Below are 13,501 nucleotides of genomic sequence, written 5' to 3' on the forward strand. Positions count from 1 at the left end.
ATAAGGAAATGGGTCAAATGTCAACGTGTACAACTTGCGAGACAGAAGTAATATTAAGATACCATTATGTTATGATGATTCAGCCTTTTTCGTAGTCGAATCCGATACAGTGAATTTCAAGGAAGCTGTGGAGTCACAAACTTCAGAAAAATGGATAGAAGCCATGAACAATGAAATGGAATCTCTTGAAGAAAACGGAACATGGTCCCTCGTAAAGTTACCTAAGGATAGAACTGTTGTAAATTGTGGTTGGGTGTATAAAACAAAATACAATGTTCGTGGACATGTTGATCGATACAAGGCTATAGGCTAGTAGCAAAAGGGTATAGTCAAATATTCGGTATTGATTTTAATGAAACTTTTAGTCCTTTAGTAAATTTCGATTCAATTCGGTCTATATTAGCTATATCAGCAGCAGAACAATTACAACTTCGACAATTTTACGTTCAAACAGCCTTTTTATATAGAGATTTGGACGAACAAATTTACATGAGACAACCAGAAGGGTTCAACGATGGTACTGAAATGGTGTGCAGACCTAAACGCAGTTTATATGGTCTAAAGCAGTCACCACGATGTTGGAACATAAAGTTCAAAACATTTCTTCTTAACTTTAATCTATTAGAAACAAAAGCAGACAAGAAAATAACAAAGTATTAATTGTCGCTATATTTGTTGATGATAGCTACATCGAGTCAGGATGTAAATGCATTAATTGAATATTTGAGACAACATTTCAATAGTACCGAAGGAGAATTGAATCAATTTTTAGGTGCAGAAATTGAGCAAAAATCTGATTGATCAATTGTAATGCACCGAGGGTTGTATTGTAAAAGAATATTGGAGAAGGTCAGTATGACTGAAGCAAATCCAGTTCAAATACCAGCAGACCCTCAACATTCATTAGATGACAAGCAACAAAATACTAATCTAACTAGTAAATTCCCATATCGTGAACCAGTCAGAAGCTTATTATATCTCAGTCAGATAACAAGACCAGACATAATTTTTTCAGTAAATCTATTTAGTAGATATATCGAGGATCCAAAGGAACAACACTGGACAGCAGTGAAACAAATTTTAAAATATTTAAAGGGAACTATTAATTTTGGATTGATATTTAGTTCTAGACAAAAACTCATGTTAAAGGGATACAGTGATGCTGACTATGCAGGTGACTTGGATACAAGAAGGTCAACATCAGGGTCAGTATTTACATTAGAATCTGGAAGTATAGCATGGAGTTCACGTCGTCATCAGTGTGTTAGCCTTAGCACAACTGAATCAGAGTACATAGCTTTAAGTCAAGTAGTACAAGAATTAACTTGGTTAAAATTGTTTTTAGGTGAATTGCTGGACCAACCAAAAATGGTGCCAACGATGTATGGAGACAATCAAAGTGCGATTAAACTCGTAAAAAATCCAGAGTTTCATAGAAAAACAAAGCACATAGATGTTCGCTACCACTATATAAGAGAAAAGTTCAATAAGGGATTGTTTTCATTGGAGTACATATCCAGCAAGGAGCAGATTGCGGACATTATGACAAAGCAAACTCCACGAACGCGGTTCAATGAGCTAAGGTAGATGTAAGGAGTTATAAATATTGATTTATAAGGGTATATTGTTAGTCATTGATTTATATTATGCCTCGCAACATTATTGTACATCGTATCATTATACTTATTATTATATTATATATATCCGATCTTATTATTTTTTACCTTCAACTTCTGTATATCTGTGTACTTCAACAATTTTAAAATCGAATTATTTAAAAGGTTTATTGTTGTCGTAGAAACATTTATTTCATGCAACAATCTAAAAATTGATTATATTGTATTTCGTATCCGGGCCATTACCTATCCGAATAAGTTATTATTTTTAAATTTTATAGGTATTAATACTATTTGAAATAACGATAAACGCAAAACTTGGATAACGTTTTACTTCTTGATAACAATAAAAGCAAAAGTTGAATAACGTTTTAATTGTAAATAACATATAACAGATTTATTTTTCAAATGCAAAAATGATTTATATTAACTAATTTATTATTATATTTATTTATTGGAGGAAAATGGACAGTGGAATTATCCATGGTATCTTGTTTTTGGAGGAAAATAGCTACGGCTAGTAAAATAAGATATTATGTTACAACATAATCCCCTTATGACCAACATAATCGTAGAAAGAATCAATAGACGAATGGAAGATGAAGACCGAAGACTTTCATAGGATATACGGTTGAAATGGCTGAATGTCACGGGTACCTACATAATATTATGAAAGATGATGAATTAAATAAAGAAGAATGGATGTTGATTAGACAGATAGATCATTCATTAATTAAAAAGAAAAAATTAAGTAATACAAAAAGCGGGCAAGTAGGTAAAGGTATCCATTTATTATCGACAATAGTTTAAAAAAAACTAATAAATATCCAAATTTTCTTATGCCTATAAATAGCGCAACATTTGTAAACAAATAGGTATTCGTTAGTTTAGTAATAATAATATACTTACCTATAATGGTTGCTATGTCTATTTAAATAAAATATATTTTAAAAATTTAATATTGACATAAACACAGTTGGATTTTTATAAACCAATAATAATCAAAACATTACAAATATTCATAATATAACTTGTATCAAAAAGGTTGTTCAATATTTTATTTATAGGGGTAAACAGTTCAACTATAGTTGTACAATTGATTATACATCGTGGATCTAAATATTGAATATTCAAACAAAGATAAAGTAGTTATAAAAAAGCAACAAATATAATATAACATACAATAAAGACCAACTTGTAGGTACTTATATTCATGTTCAATAGTTAACATTTTAAGTTAACATTTTTTTAATTTAAGTTGTGAATCAAAAGAAAAATCAAAGTTAGGTACATTATTACAAGTATCTAAATGGCGATACTCTTGACTATGGATGGACTACCAAAATCAATATAAGCAGAAAACGCATGGCGTGTCAATTAAATTCTTTTATAATTGCCATTTCATCTATCATCAATAAACACACAAGTCTATCAATTTTCTAAACCCATTTTACCTAACCTAACCTAACCATTGCCAATCACATTCTTAAATGACTTATGTTTTGTGACCATTTTTCCAACCAGGTCCATCGAGAACCTTATGTTCCGGACATAGATAAATTTTATTATTTAGTGGGTTGTTTGAGAGACAAAGCGTTTGAAGCAATTTGCCGGCAAACCGGTATGCGAAGAAAATACTCACTTTCTTGGTCAACATTAACGGCGCGTTTTGATAGGTTCGTTGCGGATTCCCCATTTTGCAACAGGTAACTGCTATTCCCCGTTTCGTTGGTACTCAACTCGGGATACAGTGCCATTTATGCGGGTTCTGTGACGCGTCTGAAAAGGGGTATTCCGTTTCTGTATATTTAAGATTAGTTAATCCCTCCAGGCCTCCAGTAAATTCATTATTAGGTGCTAAAACTATGGCTTCTCTCAAGGCGTCGACGATTCCACGGTTGGAACTATGTGCGGCTGTTTTACTCGCCCGGTAGATGGTTCGGATTGAGACCGCATCAAATCTTAAAATCCGAACAGTAGAAATGTATGTGTTGACCGACTCATATACTGTTTTGAGTTGGTTGAAGGTACCACATGAAAAATGTAAGGTTTTTGTGTCAAACCATATACACACAGTGATAACGTTGTTACCTGACTGCCACTGGGACTATATACCGTCAGCTAACAACCCTCCACATTGCGCTTCCTGGGGTATTTTCCCTACTGAATTGGTAAATCACAAATTGTACTGGGGCGGGACTGATATTTTATATCGTGAGGTGCTCGATGGGCCGGTGATAGGTCCAGAAACTAACTGAAAACTCGATCATCGGCGATATCATTAGGAACCAACTACACTAATCCTACTGAACTGGAATGGTACGCGTGTTTTTCTTCATAATTTCATATGCTTCGTGTTGTCGCGTATATGTACCATTTTATTCACATCTGTAGACGTCAGACACAGAGATCGTCATTTTTAATTCGTGCTGATTTGGGCCATGCCACAGTGGACGTTGCTAAATACTCTCAACATGTCATGTTTAGCAAGATATTTCATTATCTTATCCACCCAGATACAATATTGAATATGACAGTACCTTTTGGTTCGTGGATCAGTTCGTCCCACTGCAGGTGACATCGGCGCAGGTCATATAAATGGGCGTGTGTCACATAAATTGACTATGAATACGAACATAAAACTATAATAATTTATAAGAAATAAAATTCAATATCGCTTCGAATTTATAAAGGTATTATGGTGATAATTAGAGCTGACATATATATTTTAGGCATTTTTATATTTTTATTGGTCGGTCAAAACAATAGGTAGATTATACCGAAATGTATTTGATAACCGATCCAGACAGCAATTTTTTAATTAATAATATTATTATAACATTGTAATAACGAATAATATTAGTATAACGTTATTGTAATACTATTATAATATTATCATTACAAAATGCTGTCTAGGGATCGACTCTGTATACAAAAGTTTATTTTGCATATTTATGATTCTGACATATTCAACTCTTTGAATCAAGAATCAAAAAATTATAGAAATAATAAATATTAATTTTCTTGTACCTATCGAAGTCATCAGTCCTGGTTTCTAGTTTGGTATACCATCAATAGATAGTGGACAATAGATCGCGCGGGAATTGATCGTATACGACAGTTAATAGTCTACAAAAATTGATAGTGTACAACGTTTTTGACAACATTTTCTTTTTATTAAAATTAAAAAAAATTACTATAAAATTTTAAATTAAAATATTAAAATTATAATTTACTTTATAATATGAGTTTAAAATATATAAAGAGTGAAAGAGGCATCAACATTTTGGTGGATAGTGAATACATGTATCAGCGTGAATGCAATAAGCCCGAAAAAAGCATTACCTAAAAAGTTTTATTGTCTTTATATTATTACGATGTAGTCAATAAACGTACGTCGTACATTAATAAAAGCTCGCTTTTGTCTGTGCAGAAATATTAATTTTAATATATTATTATTATAATCCACAGTCAAACCCACACACCACGGATTCGGGCGTAATGATCGACGAAACGCACCTATTATATGATATTGCGCGATAAGACGGGTATAATATCATATATTATACAAATGATAAATCCCCTACAACAATAATATTGTACATTATGATGATACTAATGCATGGACTCGGTCACGCCATATAGTTGGTATGTTCTGAAGTTGTTTTATTTTAGTTACGTTTTACCATTTCCAATTTCCATACATCGAAATTACGACCCACGACTTCGCTACACGTGTAGTCCACACTAGGACGAACATTGTAGTCGAACATGTTCGTTGAGAATGTTTCCTGACTCGACGAACCAATGCTGTACTTTAAAATGTTCGAGAACAGTGTTCGTTCTACATACACAACGATTTTCCGCTTAAATTGGCAACTTAAAGATTTCCCACTCATATTATTTATTTTCATATTAGTACGAACCCATCTATTGCGGTGTGAACGTGTAATTGCCAGTTTTTCAACAATCTATTAGTTTTATTTTTTTTTCAATATGAGTGACGAAGATATAATTATTGCAAGTGCAGCGTTTGTTTTTACATCGTTAGTTTCTCGAGTAAAAAAAAAAAAACTTCATAAAAGACGTTGGTGGCAACGTACAATTTTTGAAAGTAGAAGTCGTTATAATGGTAATGACTTACTAAATGATTTAAGACTGGAACATCCAGGATTCAAAAACTTTATAAGAATGTTACCAACAGATTTTGAATCATTGCTGGAAGTTATTGGTCCTCAAATTGGGAAGGATATAACTCATTTAAAGGGAAACTATTTCACCAAATTTGCGGCTGGCAGTAACATTACGTTTTTTGGCTACTGGTGATTCATATACAAGTTTAATGTATCTTTTTAAAATTTCCAAACAACTAATATCTAATATAGTACCAGAAGTGTGTGAAGCTATAGTTGAAGCGCTAAAATTATATATTCAGGTAAATATTAAATATCAAAATTATAAAATTAGTTATTTTGACATCATAATATCAATAATATTATAATGCCAATAATATGTAGATAAAATATATTTAAATGATAAAGGTACAGACAGTTTTATTACAATAGGTAAATAAAAACAAAAAAATAATAATTGTAATCACTTTTGGACATGAGTATATTAGATATTTATATTCATAAATTATATTACCTATATAATAATAAATAAGATTTTAAAAAAAAATTAACATATTATATTAATTATTAAACAAAATAAAACTGTATTAAAAAAAAAATTTTTTAAAAATAATCCTACCTAGGATACAGTTATCTTCCTTTATAGCGGTAGCAGACATCCGTCTTATAACTTTGACAATTAATTAATATTATAATATGGTGAAGCGTTTTCTTGTGTATTTAAAGGACCATCCAACTCAAAAAATCAATAATTATTTTTTTATTCTAATAAATAGAATAGAGTCTAACTAAGATAATGATACAACTAAAATTCGTTTGTGACTATTCGTTCGCTAGTTACTGTGACTTATGACATTGCGCGTGACGTCACGGATTCGTCCGCCGAGGCGGCGGCCATATATAATACACGGCAATGTTTATCCGTTTTTGGTTTAACGTAAAGTAACTGCTAATAAACTTATATTTTTTCGAATGAACTAATCAAATGTATTCAAGAGTACCTCATAATCTTTCCATTCGTATAATTATATCACATTTTGGTTTAATAGTGTAGACAAAAATAACATTTAAATAAATTATATTATGAATTTACCATACTGCTGCTGCAGTAAACGTGTGTAATATTGTTTTGACGATCGTGACATCGTGTACGGATTTCTGACGCCTAAACTGTCTATATAGTTTTAACTCGTAGCTAATATTAGAGATGGGTGAGGCTTTCTTATTATTATCTAACTATTTTAACATAAAATCTTATCGCAGCACGTTGCAGCGACGGCGACATAAATGAATATCTAGACATCTAGTAGGGCAATGGCTATAATTATTATTAATTGTCTGATAATTTTTTTATCTATCGTGGCATAATATTTTGTTATTATAATATACAAATATACCTCTCATTTCGTATACTGTACTCACGTTGTCGACATAGTGGTGTGTCCTGTGATTGTTTATTTTATTATATTGTTACTATTGCAGCCACAAAAATGTTGTGTTCGGTATTTGGTTGCAATTGCAATAGTTCAAAAAATAATGGTCCGGGAAAAATTCATTTTTTTAGATTTCCTCGTAGAGAAACCTCGCCAGATCGATTTTTAAAGTGGACTAATTTTTGTAAGAGAAAACAATTTGTTCCTGGTAAGTCATCAATGATTTGTTCTAAACATTTTTCTAACGAAGATTTTAATGAATCCGACTTATTACGTGAAAAACTTATGCCCGACACTAAAGTAGTTGTAAGATTAAAACCCAGAGTTTTCCCTACCATTTTTAGTACTCAAAAAAATATTTCTATCGCTTCAACTACTAGTAATTCAAATAGAGAGGAAAGAATTTCGAGAAAGAGGGAAAAAGAGATGGTCGTAGAATTATTAAAAACTAGCACACCAAAAAAAAAAAAAAATGTACATGATGAAGTTTTTGATGACGAAAATGTTGATGACGATTTCATAAATATAAATTCTAGTTTGATTTCTGTATGTTCAAGACAAAGTTATGATGACACTGTTAATGATAAGGGCATCCAATGTGAAATAGGTAATGAAATTTACCGTTGTCAAGATAGTGCAGGTGATTATGATAAGTCGTTCAACTATTTGTCGGATGAAAATAGCTCCTCTGAAGATGATACAGATGTAAAATTTAAAAATAATGAAAGTATGATAGATATAAGTACAAATGCATGTTTTATAGTATTTTGGGAAAGTCTTTTAATTTTATTCAAATCTTGTAATATATGTTCTGGTAAAATAATAAAACTTAAACACTTCGTCCAAGGTGCATTTTTATCGGTCAATACGATTTGTGAAGAAGGTCATTTATACCAATGGAGCTCACAAAATAAAAATGGAACACGTCCCGAGGGAAATATTTTAATAGGTGCATCTTTGACGCTATCTGGTATTTTATTTGCGCAAATGACAGTTTTTTGTGAAACATTAAAACTTGCATTTTTTTCTCGTACTTCATATGATAAAATAATTCGAAATTATACAGAACCTGTGATAAACGCAATATGGAGTGAACATAAAAAATTAAATTTGCACGAGTTAAAGAGTTCAGATAAAATTTGGGTAGCAGGTGATGGACAATTTGATTCTCCAGGGTTTTGTGCGAAATATTGTATTTATACATTAATGGACTTGAATAGTAGTAAAATTATTGATTTCAAGCTTGTCCAAAAAGGAATGGTAAAAGGAGATTTAGAACGTAAAGCTTGCGAAATGTTACTCGAAGAAATGGTAGAACAAGGCTGTAAAATTGATTTATTCCTAACTGATAGGCACAAAGGAATTCGATATGATATTCGCACTAAATTTCCGGAAATTCAACACGAGTTTGATATCTGGCATTTATCAAAGAGTTTGATGAAAAGAATGAAAATATTGGATAAAAAATACCCCGATGCTTATCTGTGGAAAACAAGCATAAATAATCATTTATGGTGGTCATCTAAAACATGTAAAGAGGATGGTTCATTACTTACACAAAAATTTTCATCAGTTCTTCAACACATAAGTAATATACATGAGTGGGAAGAAGATGGAATTATAAAAAAATGTGAACATGATACATTGAGCGAAGAGTATACAAATAATACATTATGGATACGTCCAGATAGCGAGTCCTACAATGCTCTAAAAAAAATTTTATTGGCAAAAGATTTTCTAAAAGATCTCCAACATGCCAAACATTTTGTACACACAGGACGTTTAGAATCATATCATAACGTCAGATTAAAATACATGCCTAAAAGGATTCATTTAAAGTACAGTGGTATGCATATGCGTTCAATTATAGCTATTTTAGATCATAATAGTAACGTAGGCAAAACTATGATTGGGGACAAAATGGTGTACTCTAAACCCTTGGGGCGTTATACAATTAAAAATCGTTATTCATCTACAACCAATGATTGGCGTGCGGAAATAATGCAAAATATAAAAGAAAAAGCTAAGGAAAACATAATTTTCCAAAGTCAAGAACAATTAATACCTGTACCAAAGAATATTATTTCTACTCCAAAACCAGATATAAATGAGTTGCGATCAAAAAAATATTCCAGATTTTTCAACGATAATAATCAAAAATGATTTTAAATGTTTTAAAAAAAAATATTACTAAAAATGTTTTTTAGTTTTAATATTATTTTAATACCCATACAAAAGAGATTTATGTAATACTGGCATCTAAATGTATTTTAAAATTGTATCTAATAATATTTAAAGGATCATATGTTTATAATTATGTATACATATACTTTATAATATTATACATGTCTATGTATAAATTATTATGTATATTTACAATCATTTGTTTTATTGTTATGTTTTATACACAATTACAATTTAGAATACATTCTTTATTTAAAATGATAACAAATAAATTGTGTTTATCTAATTGGGTAATTTACTTCCATTTTTGAATCCAACATAAACTCCATTCACTTCTGGGTATTTCTCTCTAATAGTTTTTACAACACAGGCTGGAATAACAACTCGTACACCTGATAAGGGTAAGTCTTATAAATAAATAGTTTATATTATGCAATGGTATTATAATATAGTTATTACTTATTAGTTATTAGGTATCAACTACCTACTTATAAACAGTTTAATATATATAATAAATGTATGATAATATTACCTTTTCCCAATGAAGACCACGAATTAATCCAATGCGTATATTGTGTGTAACAAATGAACCTCCATGAACTATTTGATAAAATTGACATAGTGAGTAATTTCTTTTTAGATTTGTTTTTTGTTTTTAGAATAATTTGATGACGGGTAATGTTTAGTATGTCTTCGTCTAAAATTATTTTTTTAAACAAATCACTCTCTGTTATACACTTATGTCCCGATCGTAAAGATGTAACTTTTTCAAATTCGGCACAACAAACACACTCAATATCGTTACTAAAAATGCAACATTTTTCGCACGTACACCAATTATTTATGTTGGCCACTTTTGATCGTCCACTAACGTCGATTTCCAAAAATGAATTATTTACATTTTGTGGTTGGATATCTGTTCCCAGATCATCCACTGTTGGTTCGAAATTATATGGTTGAAGGGCCATTAAAAAATATTATATAATTTACATATATTAGAATATTATATCGTGTAACTAGAAAGGACCGCATTCACATTTCACACTGACACTGTACTTACTAGTTGTTAGTAGTAACTAGCTAAACACTAATACGAAATAAAAGATAACATTATTATTAATTATTATCATAACCATAAAGATATTTATAACTTTAATACGACAATAAGACTATATTGTTATAAAAAATAAACATCGATAAAATCTTATATAATTATAAATAAAATCATAGCAGTACTCATATGAGTAATTAGTGACAATTGACACTATAATATGACAGTGGTGTATTATAATATAATTGCTATTATTTCATTAATATTAAACCAAAATTCAATATAATTATACGAATAGAAAGATTATGAGGTACTCTTAAATACATTTGGTTAGGTTATTCGAAAAAATATAAGTTTATTAGCAGTTACTTTACGTTCAACCAAAAACGGATAAACATTGCTGTGTATTGTATATGGCCGCCGCCGCGACGAACGAATCCGTGACGTCACGCGCAATGCACGCGCAATCGCTTAACTAGCGAACGGACAGTCACAAACTAATTTTAGTGGTATCATTTTTTTCGTCAAAGTTTGTACTTTAATTTAAGCCTGAGAAAATTTTTTGAGTTGGATGGTCCTTTAAGGAATTGCTTTCATGTGTTGGTGTAAATGGTACGCTGGAGGAGTTTTCAGTATAGAATAAATCTCATCTACTCTTGAATCCTCATCTGTTTTAATTTTTTTTTTTTTTTGTTTTGGCGATGAAAATCTCTTTGGTCGTTCTGTAATTTTCCCATCACCATCAACACTATCTACCACGATGAAGTCATCTTCCAAGACATCTTCATTATCTGTTTCTTCCTAAACAATAATACCTATTTATGTAAATATACGTAAAATTAGATGAGTACCCAGGAGGGCTATGGGGTTATACCCCCCCCCCCCCCATAATCATGTCCATTTTAGCCTGTATTATAATTTTATTGATATTTATACAAAAAAAACTAAATAAATTTGAAACTGAAAATGTCCGTAAACAGCTCAAAATAAGTCAAAATATTTTAAAAATTATATGTTTTATAAAAAATGCTAATATAAACATTCAGTCAAAATGTCATGTATCTACGGCCATTTGTTATAGAGTTAACAAAAAAATAAAATCAAAAAATAAATTAATTTTAGGTACACAAAAAACTAAAATCGATTTTGTTGAATTGTTTTTCCTTAATTTTTCTTTTGTTTTTCAATAAAATTATAAAAAAAAACACACATCATTGTAGAAGTCAATACTTTCATCTTTCCGCTCAGAATCTAAAATTAATTAAAATAAAAAATAATAAGTCACAATTACGTTAAGGAATTTAGGACAACGTAAGAACTGAATAAAAAAAAATATACGAATAATATGATTTTTTATAATCCAATACTATAAATACAAAAATCATTAAATGTATAAAATTATAATATAATATAAAATATTTAGGAGTAACATAATACTTATTAAAATATTGTTTTGTATTGTAAGAAAGAGTTATAAATTATTTAAACTAAAAATTCAGTTAATTTGTATTTTGTTTAAAAAAAAAAATGTATTTAAACCTAATTATATTAAATATAATGTATTATACACTGAAATTTGCAATATAAATTGTATATTGTTATTTGTTAATATAAAACAATGCAATTATTGAACTGCATTTAGAATAAAAACAATTTTTTTACTTGGTTGGTGGCGCAGGAGAGGTAACACAGAAAATTGTATAATAATTTGTTAACATTATTTTAACAATATTTTTCAATGTAGGTACTATAAACAAATTATAATTATTTTTAGAAGCCTAATTCATCAAACGCATGGGAATTAATAGCAAATGACTATAATTAATTATGGAATTTTCCGCAATGTGTAGGTGCTATTGACGGTAAACACATCGTAATGCAAGCACCTTTTAATAGTGGCACGGAATATTTTAATTACAAGGGGACATTTAGTGTTGTACTACTTGCTGCAGTGGACGCACATTATTGTTTTATTTTTGCAAGTGTTGGGTGCCAAGGTAGGATATCAGATGGAGGTGTATTTGATAATTCCATCTTGGCAAAAAAAAATTACGATGAATCTTTAAACCTACCATCGCCAAAAGCACTTCCAGGACAAAAAGAAAAATCTCCATATGTTTTTGTATGCGATGATGCTTTTCCATTGAAGGAAAATTTAATGAAACCTTTTCCCGGGACTCATTTACGAGGTTCACCACAACGAGCTTTTAATTATCGTTTATCAAGGGCACGACGTGTCGTTGAAAATACTTTTGGCATAATGGCTTCAGTTTTTCGAGTCTTAAGGAAACCGTTATTACTACAACCAGGAAAAATAAATATAATTGTTTTAGCGTGTTTCCATTTGCATAATTTTTTAAGACGGAGTGAGTCGTCAAAAAATGTATATAGTCCACCAGATATTTTTGACTCTGAATATTTTGAAAACCGAACTTTAAAAAAAGGAACTTGGAGGAGTGATTCGTCGGAAACCACGTCATTTTTACCATTGAAGAAATGTGGACGAAAATCTGCAGCAGCTGTACACGAAACTCGTGAACGATTTGCTCATTATTTTGCAACTACAGGGCGTGTTTATTGGCAAGATGAATTTGAATAAGTTGTATTTAATTACCTACCTACTTCTATGCTTAATTTTTATTAACTATTTACTATTAATTATTAACCAATAAAAACTACCAATTATTTGTTTTAAAAAAATTATTCAAATAATGTTGTTATTACCTGTGCATCATAAGTGTCTCTAGTATTTTTTGGTTTATTTCTATCTGACAAAAAACTTAATGGCTTGTACAAATACCACGCACTTGTGTAATTATCATCGGTTCCAGCGCCAGATTTTTTATTTTTTACTTTATGTTGTTCCCTACGAAATTGGGACTGTAAAGTTTTCCATTTTTTGTCAACTTCTTGCTGTGAAACACCCAAGATGTTGGCGATTTCATTGATTGAATCTGTCCTTCGGATTCGATTTCTGTATAGTATGTTTTGTGGATTCCAAATATTATCACTTTGCTGTACTAAATCAATAAGTTTCAAAATTTGGTCTTGATTCCAGTCTTTTTCGGTAGACATTTTAAACTA

At 30.3% G+C, this 13,501-nt stretch overlaps 1 protein-coding gene across 1 annotated transcript; it reads right to left on the reverse strand.

Moving 5' to 3' along the window:
- Window positions 1-13,117: 13,117 nt before the first annotated feature.
- On the reverse strand, window positions 13,118-13,492 carry LOC132933909 (uncharacterized). The gene has a single exon (XM_061000183.1). It carries the CDS (start codon window positions 13,490-13,492, stop codon window positions 13,118-13,120), a length of 375 nt encoding a protein of 124 aa, XP_060856166.1.
- Between the last annotated feature and the right edge of the window lie 9 nt (window positions 13,493-13,501).

The sequence above is a fragment of the Metopolophium dirhodum genome, chromosome 1 (assembly GCF_019925205.1).
Source record: "Metopolophium dirhodum isolate CAU chromosome 1, ASM1992520v1, whole genome shotgun sequence".
In the NCBI taxonomy this organism is placed as follows: Eukaryota; Metazoa; Arthropoda; class Insecta; order Hemiptera; family Aphididae; genus Metopolophium; species Metopolophium dirhodum.

Excerpts from the sequence above, each read along its gene's own strand:
- LOC132933909 (XM_061000183.1), bottom strand. The coding sequence starts at position 13,492 with ATGTCTACCGAAAAAGACTGGAATCAAGACCAAATTTTGAAACTTATT.